Source organism: Rhopalosiphum maidis, chromosome 2, assembly GCF_003676215.2.
Source record: "Rhopalosiphum maidis isolate BTI-1 chromosome 2, ASM367621v3, whole genome shotgun sequence".
Classification (NCBI taxonomy): Eukaryota; Metazoa; Arthropoda; class Insecta; order Hemiptera; family Aphididae; genus Rhopalosiphum; species Rhopalosiphum maidis.
The window spans coordinates 78,439,333-78,456,199 of record NC_040878.1 but is presented as its reverse complement, the minus strand read 5'-3'; the positions used below and the strand labels follow the sequence as shown (position 1 = coordinate 78,456,199).

The following is a 16,867-nucleotide window of genomic DNA, read 5'->3' as shown; positions in this document are numbered from 1 at the left end:
GCCAGTTTCGGACCCGGTAAACGTAGTTGTATTACCAGTAAATAATTGTTATGCCTCCGTGCGTTTAACTGGTTTAACCAAAAGGAAATTATCGTTTATTTTATGTGTATATGAAGTATTATGTATAATACACTTATATATTTTTCTTTAGTGGCACCTAATAAAAACTAAAAAGGAACACCGACCGAACTTAATATTATGATGTAAATATGGCTTCGATAGCTTTTGTGGTTTCCAAGATTAACGAATATACCAACAAACGCACAACCATTTATATTGAGCGATTATAGAAAATGTCTGCATACGCTTATTTGCGTATTAGTATTTAGTAGGTATACAATAGTTGTTACAAATTGTTTTAGATTGCAAGCTTTTACCTCTTGTAGTATAGCCACAGCACATTGTATTATATAATTGACAATTGTAGTTGTAATACACATAGGCTATAATAATTATAAACTTTTTATAAATAATGAATTTATGTCGTACGCATATGAAAATACCAAATGCAAATCCAAACTAACACAAATAGTGAAACTTAGTTATAATAGGTACATCATTAGATGGTAGGTAATACCTACACAAGGTATATATATATATACATAAACATACAGTGTCCCGTGAGGAGTTACCCATTGCAAAATCTCCTGAAATAAATGAACATATCATAATTATGTTTTTTTTTAAGACTCGCGGAAACAAAGACTATACATAAGTATTTCATAATTAAATTAAATTTAATGTTTTGGTAAAAAGTAAAAAAAAAAATTGTATTTAATTATTTTTATAATAATCGATGATAGCCATTTTTTAGTTAGTTTTTTTGAAAATATTGACGTTTCATCATTTTAATTTCATTTATCTCATGATTTTTGCTATTTTATCTAGTTTTGAAATATTGTGAATTATTTAATAAAATACTATACTAAATAGTGCCTGTAGTATTATCAAACATGTAGCTCGCGGACTTGTGCTCGTATAATAATATAAAAATATTCTCAAAACTAAAAAAAAAGTAGATATTAAAAATCACGGTGATAATAAAAATAATATGAATAGTACATAGATTCTTTTATTGCTGAACACTCATTATTTCAAAATCTATTAATGTTTTTGAAATGTTTTTCTTACATAATTTACAGATAAAATCAAACATCTAAAAATCGTTATAATTTTTTAAGTTTATATTTTTTTGAACGACACCGTACATTTTTAATTTAATATTCTGAAGCAGTATATTTTTTGGAGTATTTCGATACACAAAATTCGAAATTCAGATAGTTATTTTTGAGTTATAAGTATTTAAAATTTAAGTGAGCGGCGTAGTAAACCAACATATTACATGGTACCCCCATACTTAACTGAGCATTTTGCATAATGCCATAATGCATATTTTATTAAAGAACCGTTGCCATACATAATATAATATCTCCACCTAATGAATCATTCACAATTTTTTTTTTTAATTTTTGAATAATTAATTTTAAAACAAAACATCAAATATTCAAAAGCATTTAAAATGAGAATAAACAATTGATTATTAGTTAATTACACATATAAAATATTTTAGATTATATTTAAATTTAAATCTAAAAAGCTATTACAGCCACACAAACGATATCTAAAAAACATTAAAAAGTCTTAAATTATACAAGCAACAATAAAATTCTTATTTCTATATAACATTAACATAGTAAACAAACAAACAAAAAAATAATAATACAAAATCAATAATAAAAATTATTAAAAAATAAAAAAAGAGTATATAAAAAATTTTCATCACGATATGATAATGTTGAATTTAATATTGGACAATAAATAATAATATTAAATGAATGTTATCTCTAAACTGAAGGTTTAATCCTTAATTTTATTTTTTATAAAAAAATATATACCTATCATATCATTATGTTTTTCATTTTTACACAAAAAGTAGTAATGAAATAAAATACACACACACCCTGAATAATAAAATGATCGGTCTCCATTGTTACAATATAACCTAACCTGTACATTATTAAGGTAAATATGTAGTATTGGTACAAAACAAAAAAATGAAAAAAGAGATTACTTTTAAACAGAATGTAGCAAACTAGCAAATGTATCAATAATAATGACTTGTAATGATTTACACGTAACCCAATAGTAAAATGATTAAATTAAATCACTGGTTTTTGAATATTTGAATAAAATTTAAAAAATGAAAAAAAAATAAAAATGATCAAAATGTATTAACATATTATCAGTCTTATTTTGTTTTAATGTTGCCTGTAAGTCAAACACTCAATTTGGTAAAATAGTCAATGATAAAGATGTAAAATATATTGCTTAGGATGTTATACACATTACATAGTATAAATGATAACAGAAAAAATGTAGTATGTTACAATTTTACAAAAGGATTTCACTGAAAACATAATTTCAATAATTAATAAAATAACACAAAGATAAAACAAAAACAAGAAAATATAATGTTTACAAACGGAAAAATATGAAATCAATGATAAAGAGTTAAAAAAAATATAATTCATTTTCTTACATAATTTTATGATTTCTGCCATAGGTGTAATCAATTATTAACGTTATTAATATTCCTCAAAATAGGTAGGAATAATGGGATATAATAATAATTCCAATAGTTTTTCTTACGATCATATGAATTATTTTAATCAATTTTTACTATAAAAGTAACAAAATAAGATACCGAAATAATTATTCATACCAACTATATGATAGACCATGCATATTTTAACACATTTTGCTGTGTTAATATATTAAATTCGACTGCATATACCCTTAAATATGAATACGTGGAATTCTTTTGTTAAAATTGCTTACTTTAATTTCACCATAAGATGAAAGATAAATAATAAACCATACATCAGTATATAAAATAATAAAAGTAAAAATAAAATTTAATTTAATTTTAACATAAACCATACAAACGCGAAACAAACCAATTCGATATGATAAATCAACAAAAAACAATCACAAATAGATTACATTTAACATAAAATTATTAGATAATTTAAAAAAAAATAACAGCCAATAAAAGTAAGATAAAGCTGATACACGGTGATAAGAATTATCCTAATATGATAAATGCTGTGATGAAAATCATACGAGTATGTACAAAAGTTACAAAGTCCATCAGTTTAAACTAGTCAAAACTCAGGATTATTTGGTCACATAAGTAGAAAAATAAGTATTACAGATGAACTTGTTTTCTATTATAGCAGTACAATAATAATTTTTTTGAATGAACAAACAATAATGATGAATAGTATGTATATAACAATATACTTCAAATTCAAAGCTCGATATACTTTAAAATTCAATTATACAAATAGACAACTACTAATTAACCATTAGTAGTAGAAAAAAAAAACACAATCAACAGTAGAAATTATAAGATTATTGATTATTATAAAAATTTAAATTTCTCAGTATAAGATAACATAAAATAAGAACAGGAAGTGAAGTCAAACCCAACACCAAAATGCAATTTTAATCCCAACAAACAATTTATAAAAGAAGTAATACATCAGCAATGTTAAAATTAAACATCTGACTAACAAATTAATTACGGAATTCATTTAAAAATATTATTGTTTTAATACCCAAAAACAATTATATTTTTTAAAAGATAAAAAATAACAAAAATTCATTACAATGGCCAAAATTTGTCGATCTATTAAAAAACACAGTAGTGTCACCTGTGCACATTTGACAAATTGTACCAGGATGTTGTCTCCGAATTCAGATCAATGTCATGGAGTTCTATGATAATGCCACCCAAAAACTCATTTTCTTGTAATGAGTCGTGACTCCATACAGTGGCTTGCAAAATTTTATACTTAACCACTTCTAATGGCATTCTGTATTCCAACTAAAAAAAATACAAAACTCACTTTTTAATTTTAAATAATTAATGAAATAAAATAAAACAAAACAAAACATTTATTAATTTAATAGATTACATTTAGCCTCCAATAGGAAATTTAGAGAAACATACTCCATATAATCATTTCAGTGGGTATTAAACTAAAATTAAAGCAAAATAAATATATATCTATTTATATCATAAAAAATTATAACCATTAAATCAAATAAGAATTTATTTTTAATTGTACACCAATTTTTCTTAAAAGAATGCTACATCTACAAATTAACATTCAATAGAACTGATTTTATATTTGCTTTAATATTAAAGTAAATTGTCTTATTATCAAAGTTAAATATAAGAATTTTATCTGTGATTAAACGTTACACTTTTTGGTATTTTAATATTTAAGCTAGATATGAGCATTTTTAATTTATAATATTTACAATACTCATATTTTGCTTAAGAATTAAAATATTAAAACAAACAAGTCAATACTTAACACAGGTAATGTTCTTATATTTAACTTTAATAATAAGAAAATTCACTATAATATTAAAGTTAATGACATGAAAATCAGTTCTACTGAACACAAATTTGCTATTCTATATATTTGTAAGACAAAAACAACATATGCAACTATGTCTGTTTAGAGTCCTCCAAATTAATTTCTATGATTATTTTAATTAAAACATCAAAAATTAGCATAATATAGTCATAGAAAAATCTATATTTCAATTTGATGATAACTAAATTTACTTTAATTTTTGTTTAAATCCAAATTTAAAGAAAATACAGAATTATTATTGTTCTACATTACCCTTTAGAGACTGAGAATACTGATATATCTTACCATTTCCATAAACGATGGATAACAATTTTTTTTAACAACTTTTGTTTTACGTTTAGTTGCTTTATTATGATCAGGTAACAAATACACTTTTACATATGTTGATGGTTCCTGATTTCCCGCAATGCGCGGCAAGTCTTTGGCATGATGTACCATAATCTAAGTAAAAGCAATTCATTATTTTTGATTAAACATGGGTATTATAATTATTGTTCAAATAAAAGTATCAATTAACCTTAAGAGTAGAGATTATTGAAGTTGAGAGTTTTGATAAAAATAATCAAATTTACGAAATAATAGTTTATCTTCAATTAACGTGAAATTTCTAACAAGTGCAAATCATAGTATTTCAATAGAAAAAAAATTACTGTTTTAAATAATTTGTTTATATAATAAATAAAAATTTTCATCTTTGAGAGATTGATCCCTGATATCAAATTGGCCTTATTGGTCTTTTGGGTAATAAAAGAAAAAATTCTGAATGCCTTTCAAAATAATCAGTAAAAACGGCATTTTTATGCAAAACCAGTTTTTAATAAAACTGATTCTACTTTTTTATTTTAACTCAAAATTAAAAAATATAGAGATTTGAATTATTCACAAAATAATTTAATATCCATAAAAGCAATTATTCAACATGAAACATTTTTGAGCAAATTGTAAAGAGTAATTTATAAAATATTAAAATACATAATCCTGATTTAAATAAGTAATTGAAACTAAAATTTTCCAAAAATTTTTTAAAACTAAAAAAATTAATCAAGAAAAAAAGATAATATTTAACTGCGTGTTTAACACTCGGTTTGACCTAGGAATTAAGATCCCATTATGATTCTAAGCTATGCTCTTGATTTAGGTGTAAAATTAGTTCAAACACTCACATATAATAATATTACTTACCATGAATGCACCACGCTGATAATGTAATGTCAATTTTAATTGGCCTAATATACGGTTTTCTCTGACAAAACCTTGTTGCTTTGGTTCTGTAAATAAAATATAATTATAATCATATAATTTACTGCCAACAATATAATTCAATAGAATAAATTCTATTCAAAATCTTTAACTTCTTACATTCTATATGATTTCAAGAAAATTGGAAAATTAAAGTATTTACCTTTTAGTTTACTATCTTCAATACTGGCCTCTTGCTGGTCTCTTAAAAGTGGATGGAAAAAAGTGTATACTAAATCTGAATGGCTTACTTCAGGAGCCATTTGAAATAATGTATTCAAAAAATTTTGTATTTCTACACGTCTTTTCTCTGCTACTTGCTTAATATGTGATCGTCCCATATGAATACTAGTATTCAATAAACTGTAAAAGACCATTGATTTATCATATGTTACGTCAAACATTTAATATTCAATGTAGTAAAGAATAAATTAACCTTAAAAATTTTGCCAATGGAAATAATAATAGTAGTTTTTGTTGAAATTCCGATAATTCTTTATAAGACCTAAACAGATATGATGGATCCCTTTGATTTTCTCGAAAAACTTTTAAAATATACACATAATATTTTTCAGGATCATATCGCTTTTGACATCCATACACTTCAACACAAACAATCTTTCCTTCTTGTGCCATCCTATAGCATATAAGCAAACCACAACAGTTAATAAAATAAGATTTTAATATTTTAAATAATAATCAAGATAACTTACGTGTATACTTTTGGAACAAAACTTAACAGTTCAGTACCATTTTGCTCATTATTAAATCGCATTTGTGCCAAGTTGTGTAAGAAAAAATTAAATTGGGTAAAACGAGATTTTATTGAATTTTCAATCATGCGAGCAAAAGAAGCAGCTGCCTCTGGATTGGATAATTCTGGGAGAAGAGCTTTTTGTACATAATTCACAGCATCCATTGTAACACCGGGTATTCCAGATGATGCCATCTATAAAATATATAATAATATTTAATTTATTTATATTTATTTATTTATACTTTAATATTTATGAATTAGTCATTTTTAAAACTCAATAGAATATTATAATATATTACCAGTCCAAATAAATTCAACAACAAGTTCCCATGTTTGCGAACAATATTAAATGCTTGAACACATGTATCAACAAAATGCTGAAACTTAGTAGATGGTTTATCACCACCATTTATCACATATACCATGTCAGAAGTCAAAACAAATGGAGTACGGTCCCTGTAAAAATATACAAATTAGAAAAAAAAATACAATTATACATATACACAATTACCTTTTAAAGTTCCCAAATGTTTGTGCATCTCCTAAAAATTTTCCAAAATCAATGTGAAACAGATGTCCAGTAGTCTTCATCATTATGTTATCGTTGTGACGATCGCATATTCCAAGAATATAAGTAGCAACACTGTATCCAGCACATGATGCTAAGACATATTACAATATTAATATATTTTAAATAATAACCAAATGTTGTGATGATTTTTACCTGTAAAATTTGCAACGGCTCTTTCATATTCCAGAGCAGATGGATTGTGTTTTGCCAACCATTCAGCTATAGGCCTATCTTTAAATGAACCAGTTAATCCTAATTCAATTTGTATTTTTCTTAAAGTTTCTGCATTTGTAACCATTTCAATTATACCTTCAATTATAAAAGAATAGTAATAATAATAAGACAGCGCAAAGATTATTATTTTTAAATGATAATAATAATAATTGTAATACCTCTCTTTTCCCCAGTCGGAACACAAGCAAATGTTACCATTTTTAGGTCTAGCCCTTCTTTTAGCCATAATTTGTCCATTAATCTGATAATCTGAATGGTTAACATATCTTGTTGTAGATCATCGCCTACCTGTAAAAAAAGAAAAAAAATGTAATTAATATTAGGTACCGCAATTTATTTATTAGATAAAATAATAAACCTATTGTGTAGATATAATTAAATAAAGTAAAATGAGAAAAAACAAATAATATAAAGGAATTAATAAATAGCAAATAGTGTTTAGTAAAAATAGAATTTGTTTATACTTAATAATAAAAAGAATATTAAATATTATAAAAAAAATATTAGATGTTATTAAGTTATTTAAGTTATTTTTATTTAATTTTATTTGCAAAACAATATTATACTGGTAATTTGTCAAAAGGTCCTATTTTAAAAAGTATGAAAAAAAAAATTATTCAATTCATAAAATGAAAATTTAATTAATTAATAACTATCTTATATAACAATTATATTTAAGTATTATACCTACAATTTACAAAATATTATATTACTTATTATTCCATAAAAAAATTAAAAAATATAATCAATATAAAGTATAAGTCAAATTTATATATATATAAGAATTTTAAAATATGCAAGTTACATTTTCTTGAACCTATGCTATTTAAAAAATGCTTAATCAAATAATTTGTATTTTTGAGCAATTATCAGATAATAATTAAGCTTTTTACACACTTTGTATTTGTAATTTTTACAAATCAAAATTTTATTCCGGGATTCTATTAAGCCAAACATGTACCTACATAATTTGATAATATACAAAGTGTTTGAAATTGCAATATTTTGATCTTAATTATATTCTATATATGTATTAAATACTGTCTATACAATAAATTAATACATTATTTAGTTATACTTTTATAAATATCACAGAAGATATTCTTACCTTAAAAATAGCCGGAATGGAGACATTGGGTTCCAAGCAATTAAAATTGATTTTCAACGGTAAAGTATTAGAAGGGAAATAATAACATGACTTAATTTGTATGCCACAAACTTGCATACTAGGACTAAGTGGTAGACAAGTGGGAATATCCTTTAAACTCTGATCAATATTGGTTAAATCTTGGATCAACACTTTTAGTCTATGAGATTCTTTGCTAATTTTAACATTTTCTGCAGTATCATATAATTCCTGTAAATAAAAATATATATTTAAAATATTTATCATACAAATCACTTTTATTTCCTTTATACCTTCATTAAAAGCTGTTGGGACAAAAAACACTTTCTAAGTGCTTCACCACAAGTTGCAATCAATGCCCTCAACAATAACTGTAATCTTCTATAATACCGAGATTCGCTTACTGTTTTATCATCAGGACTATGAATGTCATAAGAATTCTGTTATCAAAATAATAATATTTATTATTTAAAATTTAAATTTTTTTACACTTAGAAACAATTTTAGGTAAAATGTACACAAAACAAAAATAAAATGTTCATTTAAAACAAACCTGAGGCGATTGACCTGGAAGTGGCTGAATAAGAAACCAATAAAGATTGTGAGCAATAGTAGGTGATGACAGAGCTTTCTCCAATAAAAACTCAGCCAAAGGAGAATTGTCATAGGTTTCATGTTTTATGGCCTGAACTAATTCAGGAAGAAAATCAATCAGTTGATCATTACTTAGTAATCTTATTCGCTTGACAGCCAAACGACGTACTTCATTATCGGGGAAGCTAGAAAAAATAAGAAATAAAAAACAATTTAATAAGTTAAAAAATGTTTTCTTTTTTTTTTTATTGAATACTTACCATGGTAAGAATAACTGTAATGCATCTAAAGGTTCAATGGGTGACCATGAGTTGAGCATTGAATGCAAATCAGCCAAACACGCATAGTCCCAACTATGAGCGGCCAATAATACCTTAGGTAAGGCAATAGGTTTTGATAAAAGATAGTATCTTTTTTCCCACAAAACTTCCCTATCTTCTGACAATGGTCTGTATAAAATCATGTTCAATAAATTATTATTTTTTAAACCTTATTAATATTAAAAAATTACCTAGTAAAAGTATCTTGATAAATTATATGTAATAGTTGTTCTTGAGTATTCAAGTCTAAACTTGTAAAATCAAAACTTTCACTTTTAATTATATGATTATCATGAAACTCTGGAGGAAAAAATATTTTAAAGTCAAACTCTTGAATTTCAATACCTAAAAATGAACACTCGTGTCATTAAAATCAAATTAGTAATACTATAGTTTTTGAAAGTTGGTATACATACTAAGAACAGGGTGTGAATGGCTATATGGATGTGTACCAGGTGCTGGAGCCGGACCAAGACGTTTATCGGCACATGGTGGCCAAAGTGATAATAAATGTTTACCTTGAGAAAATTCTCTAAAATATATTTATAAATTACATATTTGAATACTTTTTATATAATTAATTAAATCACAAACCCTTCAACATTAAAAAATTGTACAGAACCCCATCCAAGTTCTGTTTGGGAAACAGTGGCTGATGTATCTTGGCCTTCTGTATTAAATGTTCTACCATACACGACTAAAACCAACCGGCTCTCTCTTGGTAATAAACATAAACTCATATTTTCAAATTCCAACCTAAAACATGATTATACTAACAATTTCTAAAAATAAAACAACTTTTAGTATATAACAGTAAAAATTTACCAAGACTCAAAAACAACACGCTTGTAAATTGAATGTTCGGCTGTAACAGCTTTGGAAAGTACTGTATTGCCAATTGGTCTTGTACCGTGATAAATTTGAGCAGCAATTAAATACTCATCATGACTCCATGAAGAAAATAATCGATGCAAACAACTAACATATATCACAACATTATCTGGTATTTTTGAAGACAATTTAGTCCCTATAAAATAAAAATATAATAAATAATAATTGTTATAATCATCTTAGAATCATCGCCAGACCATTAAGTTAGATTTATTTTATACCTGTTAATTGTGAAGAATTAAAATTTAACTGGAAATCAACTTTGAAAGCTTTACAATAGTTTTCAATTAATGTTTGTACATTTTCTTTTATTTTTAAACACACATCAGTAATATGATCTACTTTTTCAGTCTCATTGAATTTCAACCTAACAACAGAATAATCTGAACCATCATCTGAAATCACTTCAGTTCGGGAACCATACACATCCTATTAAAAAATAGAAAAATCATATAAAAAAAATATCAATAAATTAAAAATTTTTATTTAATATCAAATACCTGTATGACATTTGAAATTTCATTACATGACAAAACAAAATTATTTAACGTCAAAGTAATGTCCAGTGGTTCAATATTGCCTAAAAAAGCAATTAACGCTTTCACTGCTTGTTGAACCCCAGTAGGTTGTAATGGTGTTTTGGTTCGCTTTTTAAAAAGAGATACAGCATGATCTTGAATTTTAAGGATTTCACCATCAAGTGTATCTAAAATTCCATGTATGTAATTAAATTAAATGTAAATTAGTTCATAGTATTTTTTTTTTTTTTAGTATAATGGTATTTACCAAGAAGAATTTTCAAAGTATCATGTGTGATCGGTTGAGATGGTTCATTAGGACACAAATCACTCAACTCTAATTCATTATCATGAAGATCGTCTTGAGCCTGTACATAATAAAATATAATATAATTTAAAGCATGTACTTATTATAAACAATCTTGATAGTTTTACCTGTCTAGCATAAATATGAACAACATCATTCTTATGGAAAAGTGCGAGTTCGACATCTTTATCAAGTTTAATACACTCATGAACACATTCAAAATTAATGACTGGAGTGTTCATTGGCAGCATATATTCCGAAAACTGTTTTACTTTAAGAAAATAATCACTAGGATGTGCATCTTCCAAATCTAATTCACAAATTACATGTGATATAACATGTTCAACACTACTTCCAACTAATTAAAAACAAATACAGAGTTATCCATAGTTATGTAAAATATGCATTTATAAAAACTAAAAACACAAGAAGCATACCATCACAAGTAAATATAATTGGTGTTTTCCTAATTGGTTCGCAGTGAACTATAAATTTAGTACTGGTGTTCTGATGCAAATTGTTTTCAAATTTTGAACACACTACTATACCTTCATTTGTGCTTGAATCAGTATAAATAAATTTTCCTTAAATTGAAAATGTAAAATTATTTACAAATTATATCCATCCTGAATCATAAATAAGTAATAAAATGTACACACTTCTAACTTCCTTAACCATCTTATGAAATGCTTCCATGTCAGGATCATAAAACACCGAAGGTCGTTTTACTAGACCAACATTTTCATATGTTAAACTTTTGCATGCCTAAAATAAATTTAAGGAAAAATTTATTTGAGTCAATTATTTTAATAAAGTTATATTAATAAGTAATTACTTTTGATTCTTTTGGTGTCAAAGAACTTCTAGGTGGTAATGGTGGAGGTGAATTGATGGGTGTTTTTATAACAGCAGCATAAATTGGGTCTGATGATTGTGAAGAGACCGATGGAGAATACATGTAATCGAACGGGTCATATGTGGCATATAAAGACTCGTTTTTATCTACTATAAAATTTAAATTATAAAAATAAATAACGATATTACATGTTTGAAAAATTTAGATAAATATACCTTGATCCTCTTCAGCAGAACCTATGTGTGATTGTCCATGGAGAAGTGGATCAAAATCTTCAAGAACACTAGTCCTAACATTTGAAAATTTTTCCTTAGGATTTTCTATACTATCAAAAAAGTTCAAATCAATGAGATTATTGTTGTTTTGTTTTTTAATGAGATTTGGAGCAAAAACGTCTGGTTTCATTCCAACTAGTGAACTCTGTGTTTGAATATTATTTGTGCTGCTTGTTATTTGTTGAGTATGAGCAACATTATTTGTAGACCAGCTACTGATGGTTTGCCCTTGCCAGAAGGTTTGAGGAGGAACTGTCATTTGGTAACCAGTAGAATATCCAGTAAAATTGTTTGGAGAGAAATAACCTTGGTACAAAACATCTAAGTTTTGTTTAAGATCATGTGACCCACTAAATTGACTTTGGTTTGAACTAACATTTGGCATGTTTGTACTAACACTTTGATTCTGGAATGTTGAGTTACTATTACTGGTGTGAGGCTTTTTATTCCTATAACACAAAAGAGTTAGTCATCAATAAACAGATTCTTTTATACCCACTATGGTTTATAATTACATTATTATATACTAAATCAGAATATATTTATTGCATAGTAGCGGTGAGATTCATACCACTTTATCATACCTCAAGCTATTCTCAAATATCTGTCCAGTAATTCATCATTTTTTGTATTGTTTGAACACAAAGGATTATATAGAGGAGAACAAATGAAAAATCAATTAACATAAGGATATACAAAAGTATTTTATCTAGATAAATTAGTGGGAAAAATTAAGATCAAAACAGGATATTTATAACGGTCAAAACAAACATAAGTAATCAGAAATTAATTAATTTTAATAGCATAGAATAACGAGGTATAGATATTTTGTGATTTCTCTAACCGAACTCAAATATTTTTAATATCATACTCATCATATTCAGATTAAAATATGAACATATACATATTTATATATGACTATAAAAAATATTCAATAACTTTTTACCCATCTAAAAAATTAAATGGTTCCATATTGTTCATGAGATCATTGATTGGCGGTGAGTCAAGGCTAAATAAATCTTTGATTGAATCATTAGTACAACTTTTTGGAATGACTGTAGTGTTACGGCGTGGTGGTGGTTTTATACGTGGTAATAATGGTTCACCTAGAGCATCAAAAATTAAAATGAATTATAGTTTAAGAACTTACAAACATATAAAATGATTGAACCATAACAAATTATAGTACCTGTATTAAACGATCCCGGTCTGGGCCGTGATCTAGATAAGTCATTGCAGTTAACTGTTTTTTCTAAACATAAACATAATTAAAACAAAATTAAACTACAACTTATAAATTGATTTTCAGTGAATTATTAAGACAGATTACTTACAAAAAATATTAATTAGAACAGTGCCATTTAATATTATAGTTGTTTCTTTTCTACTCTTATTTATTTTTAACTGTTTAAAAGTTTTAACAGTTAGCACTATAAAATTAATGGCTTATTAAAAATAATAATTCTAATCTGTGTAATATACACCAAATAGAATGTCATTATCAATAATAATAATAATTACTCTGATAACTCGATACTTATTAAACTAGAATGGATGTATTTCATAATAACCAGTAGTTATTTTTTTATATCAATTTTTTAACATTTTTAATTAAATATATGAGATATAATTTTATAAATATTTAAAATAAACTAAAAATGTAATCATCAATATAGATTTGTTTGCAATAATACAATTCTAAGTCCTACATAAAATTATAAAAAAACTTATTTTCAAATATATCAAAATTGATTGCCATGATAATTACTAATTAATATATGCGCATCAAACTCACCTGTCTAGTATATCAAATTTTAATAGGAATTTCATAGGAAGGACACTTGTAATCATAATATATAGAAGCTATTCAGTCAATAGATACTATTTTTAATGGTTATTATTTGAATACAAACCTGTAATAGACATTGAACGTGTTTGAAATGTAGATGTTGATACTACAGTTTTTTCACTACATGTCGAAGATTCAGATTTCAACTTTTGATTACGAAACTCTTCAAGAGCCAAGGTTTCCAAACTTAGAGCTTGGGCTTTTTCAAGATCTTCTTGAAATCTTCTGTCATAATCTGGTTTAGCTGTAGACTTCATGTTGTGGAATTTAAAACACTAAAATACAAAATATAAAATTTACAAAAAGTGTTTAATAAAATACTATACAGTATACACAATAAACATTTAAATTACAATTACATAGTAGTATGCATGTACAAATGACTTCAAAAGACTATTTTATCAAAAATACTTGGCAATACTAGTAAATACAAACAGGAACAGATTAGATTATAATTTTAAACTCAACTTTATGAAGCAATGAATTTCAAAACAAAATCTATAAAATTGAGTAATACAAAGTTATTAAACAATATAATAAAATGAACACAAGTAATGCGGACAAATAAAAATTGTTTATAATAGTCAGTATACAATATACAATTTTTTTTAATACATATAAAATATGTCATTAAAAATTAGGTCCCCACGGAAAAATGTATTATGTTTATTAACACAGCTGTTAATACATACATCTTGTATGTAATTTATGAAATATGGTACAATAACTTTAAGGAATAACTTTACCATATTTGAATAGATGGTGGCAAAATTGTACAAATTATGGACAAAGGCTAATTTTTTAAAACTTATAACTTTAACTTTTATAATTTGTAAGTCATATTTTAAAATCATGAAAAAATTATCTTACTAGACTATGAAATACAAATTTACTTGAATTTTGAATTATGCACTAAAATCTACCAAACCTAAAATGCATGGATAATTCATTATATATTTGGTTATAAATATAGTTTCTCCCTAACAACTTATAACCACTATACTCATGAAAGTATGATAGAAGGGTACTCTGTGATTTAAAGCATAATTTAAATTATTTAAGGTATTAAATTGAGTGTGCTCTTTTTATCATGTAGATTTAAAGTCAATGCCAAAATAATTAACTGCATCCTACGTAAGCACCAAAATGAATATAAATAAATAATATATCAAAAATATTAAATTATAAAAAAATAATTAGATACATACAGAATAATATTTTAATCATTGAGCTGAAAATAGTTTTATAGATTTTAAATAAAATTTTAATTTTTTAAAATTTAGGACATTTTTTTTTTTACTTAAAATTATTTAAAATTATTTTTATAAGGTATTGCGAGTTTTTAGAATCAACATTTTATAGATAATTGCAACTTATGTTCATAATTTAATATTCTAAAACAGAATATATTTTTGAATTTAATGTGTAAAGTACAAACATACAATATTGAATCAATAGTTATTATTTAAAATTATTTAAATACAATTAAATCTTAGAGAAGTGAAATAATACATCAAATTAATTTATAATTTTAATAAAAAAATATATTAAGAAAACTTAAGTGTATCACAATATTCACAATATGCAACTAATTTAAGGTATTACAAATTCTACTAATTTATAACTAATGACAACTATCTCCGTTAAGTCTAGAGACTTCAATATAAGAATAGTAATCATTAACTGATTAACTCATTTTAATAATGAAGTTCTAAACATTTTATCAGATTACAATGTTCAGCTGACTAACATAATTATTTTTATTAATATCTTACCAAAGTAAATCAAACTATTTGATGACTTACAAAGTTATAAAATAAATATTAAATTTAATACTTTACAGCATATTATGTCAATGTTATTCATAGTTGAAATTGACAAATAATTATATTCTAATTAAGTATATGTATGAGAAAATTATTCATTTTTTTTTTTTAATTACCTAATTACTGCAATTTAACTAAATAACAACAAAGTCAATATTAGTAGAGACAAAAAAGATAACACATAGATACCTAACCAGTAAAATTATTAGTTAAATATTTGAACAATTTAAAACATTGATAATTATTTAGTAATAATAAATTGGATACATGTAATATATATAACTAATATAAAATAAAGCAGCACTCATAAACTACTAATTATTGATAGTAATAAGTTTGAAAAAAAAATTAAGAATAATTGAATAATGTTTAGGTACTTAGACATCCATATATTTAAAATTCAATTTTTTTTTTTTTTTAAATTAACAATATGACAAAATAACATTTTTATAAAAGGAAACCAAAATTAATACACTACTAAGATTGCTACAAGTTCCTACTAAATAAAATATATGGCTTAAAAAAAGTACAAATATAAATGTATGTAAAATCATTAATATCATTTTTAATTTACAATCAGTATAGATGAATAATATCAACTTAAAAATTTTAAATTTTTTATAAATAAATTTTAAAAAAAATATGAAAAAAATAATTCAATCAAATAAAATACCGTAATATATTGAATACACCATTCTAATGAGTGTTGAAAATGTTTATGTAAATGTGCGCGAAAAAGTATAAATAAGTAGATAACAAGTATTTTTTTGTCTACGATATTAATGATGCGCATAAAAATAATGAAATCGTAAGCACAATTTTAAGATCTTTACTTACTTTTTCTGTATAAAAAATATGCGTTAACTGCGAATAAATTTATGTGTTTGGTCAACTGACCAATAAGACTGTGAAAATCATGATTACTCAACATCCAATAAGTAATTCGATGCAAATTAATTATAAGCGTTTCAAAGCAAATTTGTAATAACTAATGACAGTAATAACAATAAAAAAAAGGAAAAAAAATATCACAACATTAAAAATATTAAACAC

General features: G+C 24.7%; 1 protein-coding gene across 4 annotated transcripts; it reads right to left on the bottom strand.

The window, feature by feature from the left end:
* Nucleotides 1-3,398: 3,398 nt before the first annotated feature.
* On the bottom strand, nt 3,399-16,867 carry LOC113552736 (phosphatidylinositol 4-phosphate 3-kinase C2 domain-containing subunit alpha). Of its 4 annotated transcripts, none has more exons than XM_026955609.1 (30): nt 16,652-16,867; nt 14,053-14,263; nt 13,329-13,391; nt 13,086-13,245; nt 12,080-12,588; nt 11,844-12,013; nt 11,668-11,773; nt 11,446-11,592; nt 11,137-11,366; nt 10,970-11,069; nt 10,684-10,889; nt 10,405-10,612; nt 10,118-10,319; nt 9,887-10,048; nt 9,709-9,824; nt 9,484-9,637; nt 9,233-9,421; nt 8,932-9,157; nt 8,672-8,818; nt 8,361-8,609; nt 7,411-7,540; nt 7,172-7,327; nt 6,959-7,109; nt 6,747-6,903; nt 6,404-6,639; nt 6,127-6,327; nt 5,854-6,053; nt 5,634-5,719; nt 4,737-4,892; nt 3,713-3,889 (listed from the first exon to the last, which is right to left on the bottom strand). In XM_026955609.1, the coding sequence occupies exons 2-30, from the start codon at nt 14,243-14,245 to the stop codon at nt 3,713-3,715; spliced, it is 5,187 nt and encodes a 1,728-aa protein (XP_026811410.1). In that variant the 5' UTR covers nt 14,246-14,263; nt 16,652-16,867. The 4 variants fall into 4 exon arrangements, with proteins under 4 accessions (XP_026811413.1, XP_026811410.1, XP_026811411.1 ...); XM_026955610.1 differs by lacking the exon at nt 16,652-16,867 and adding an exon at nt 14,348-14,365; XM_026955612.1 differs by lacking the exon at nt 16,652-16,867 and having other exon boundaries at nt 3,399-3,889; nt 14,053-14,245.

Coding starts and splice junctions, on each gene's coding strand:
- LOC113552736 (XM_026955609.1), bottom strand. CDS start 14,245: ATGAAGTCTACAGCTAAACCAGATTATGACAGAAGATTTCAAGAAGAT. Junction 9,825..9,886: donor CAATTTTTTAATGTTGAAGG/GTTTGTGATTTA, acceptor AATATATTTTAG/AGAATTTTCTCAAGGTAAAC. Junction 6,904..6,958: donor ACATTTGGGAACTTTAAAAG/GTAATTGTGTAT, acceptor ATATTTTTACAG/GGACCGTACTCCATTTGTTT.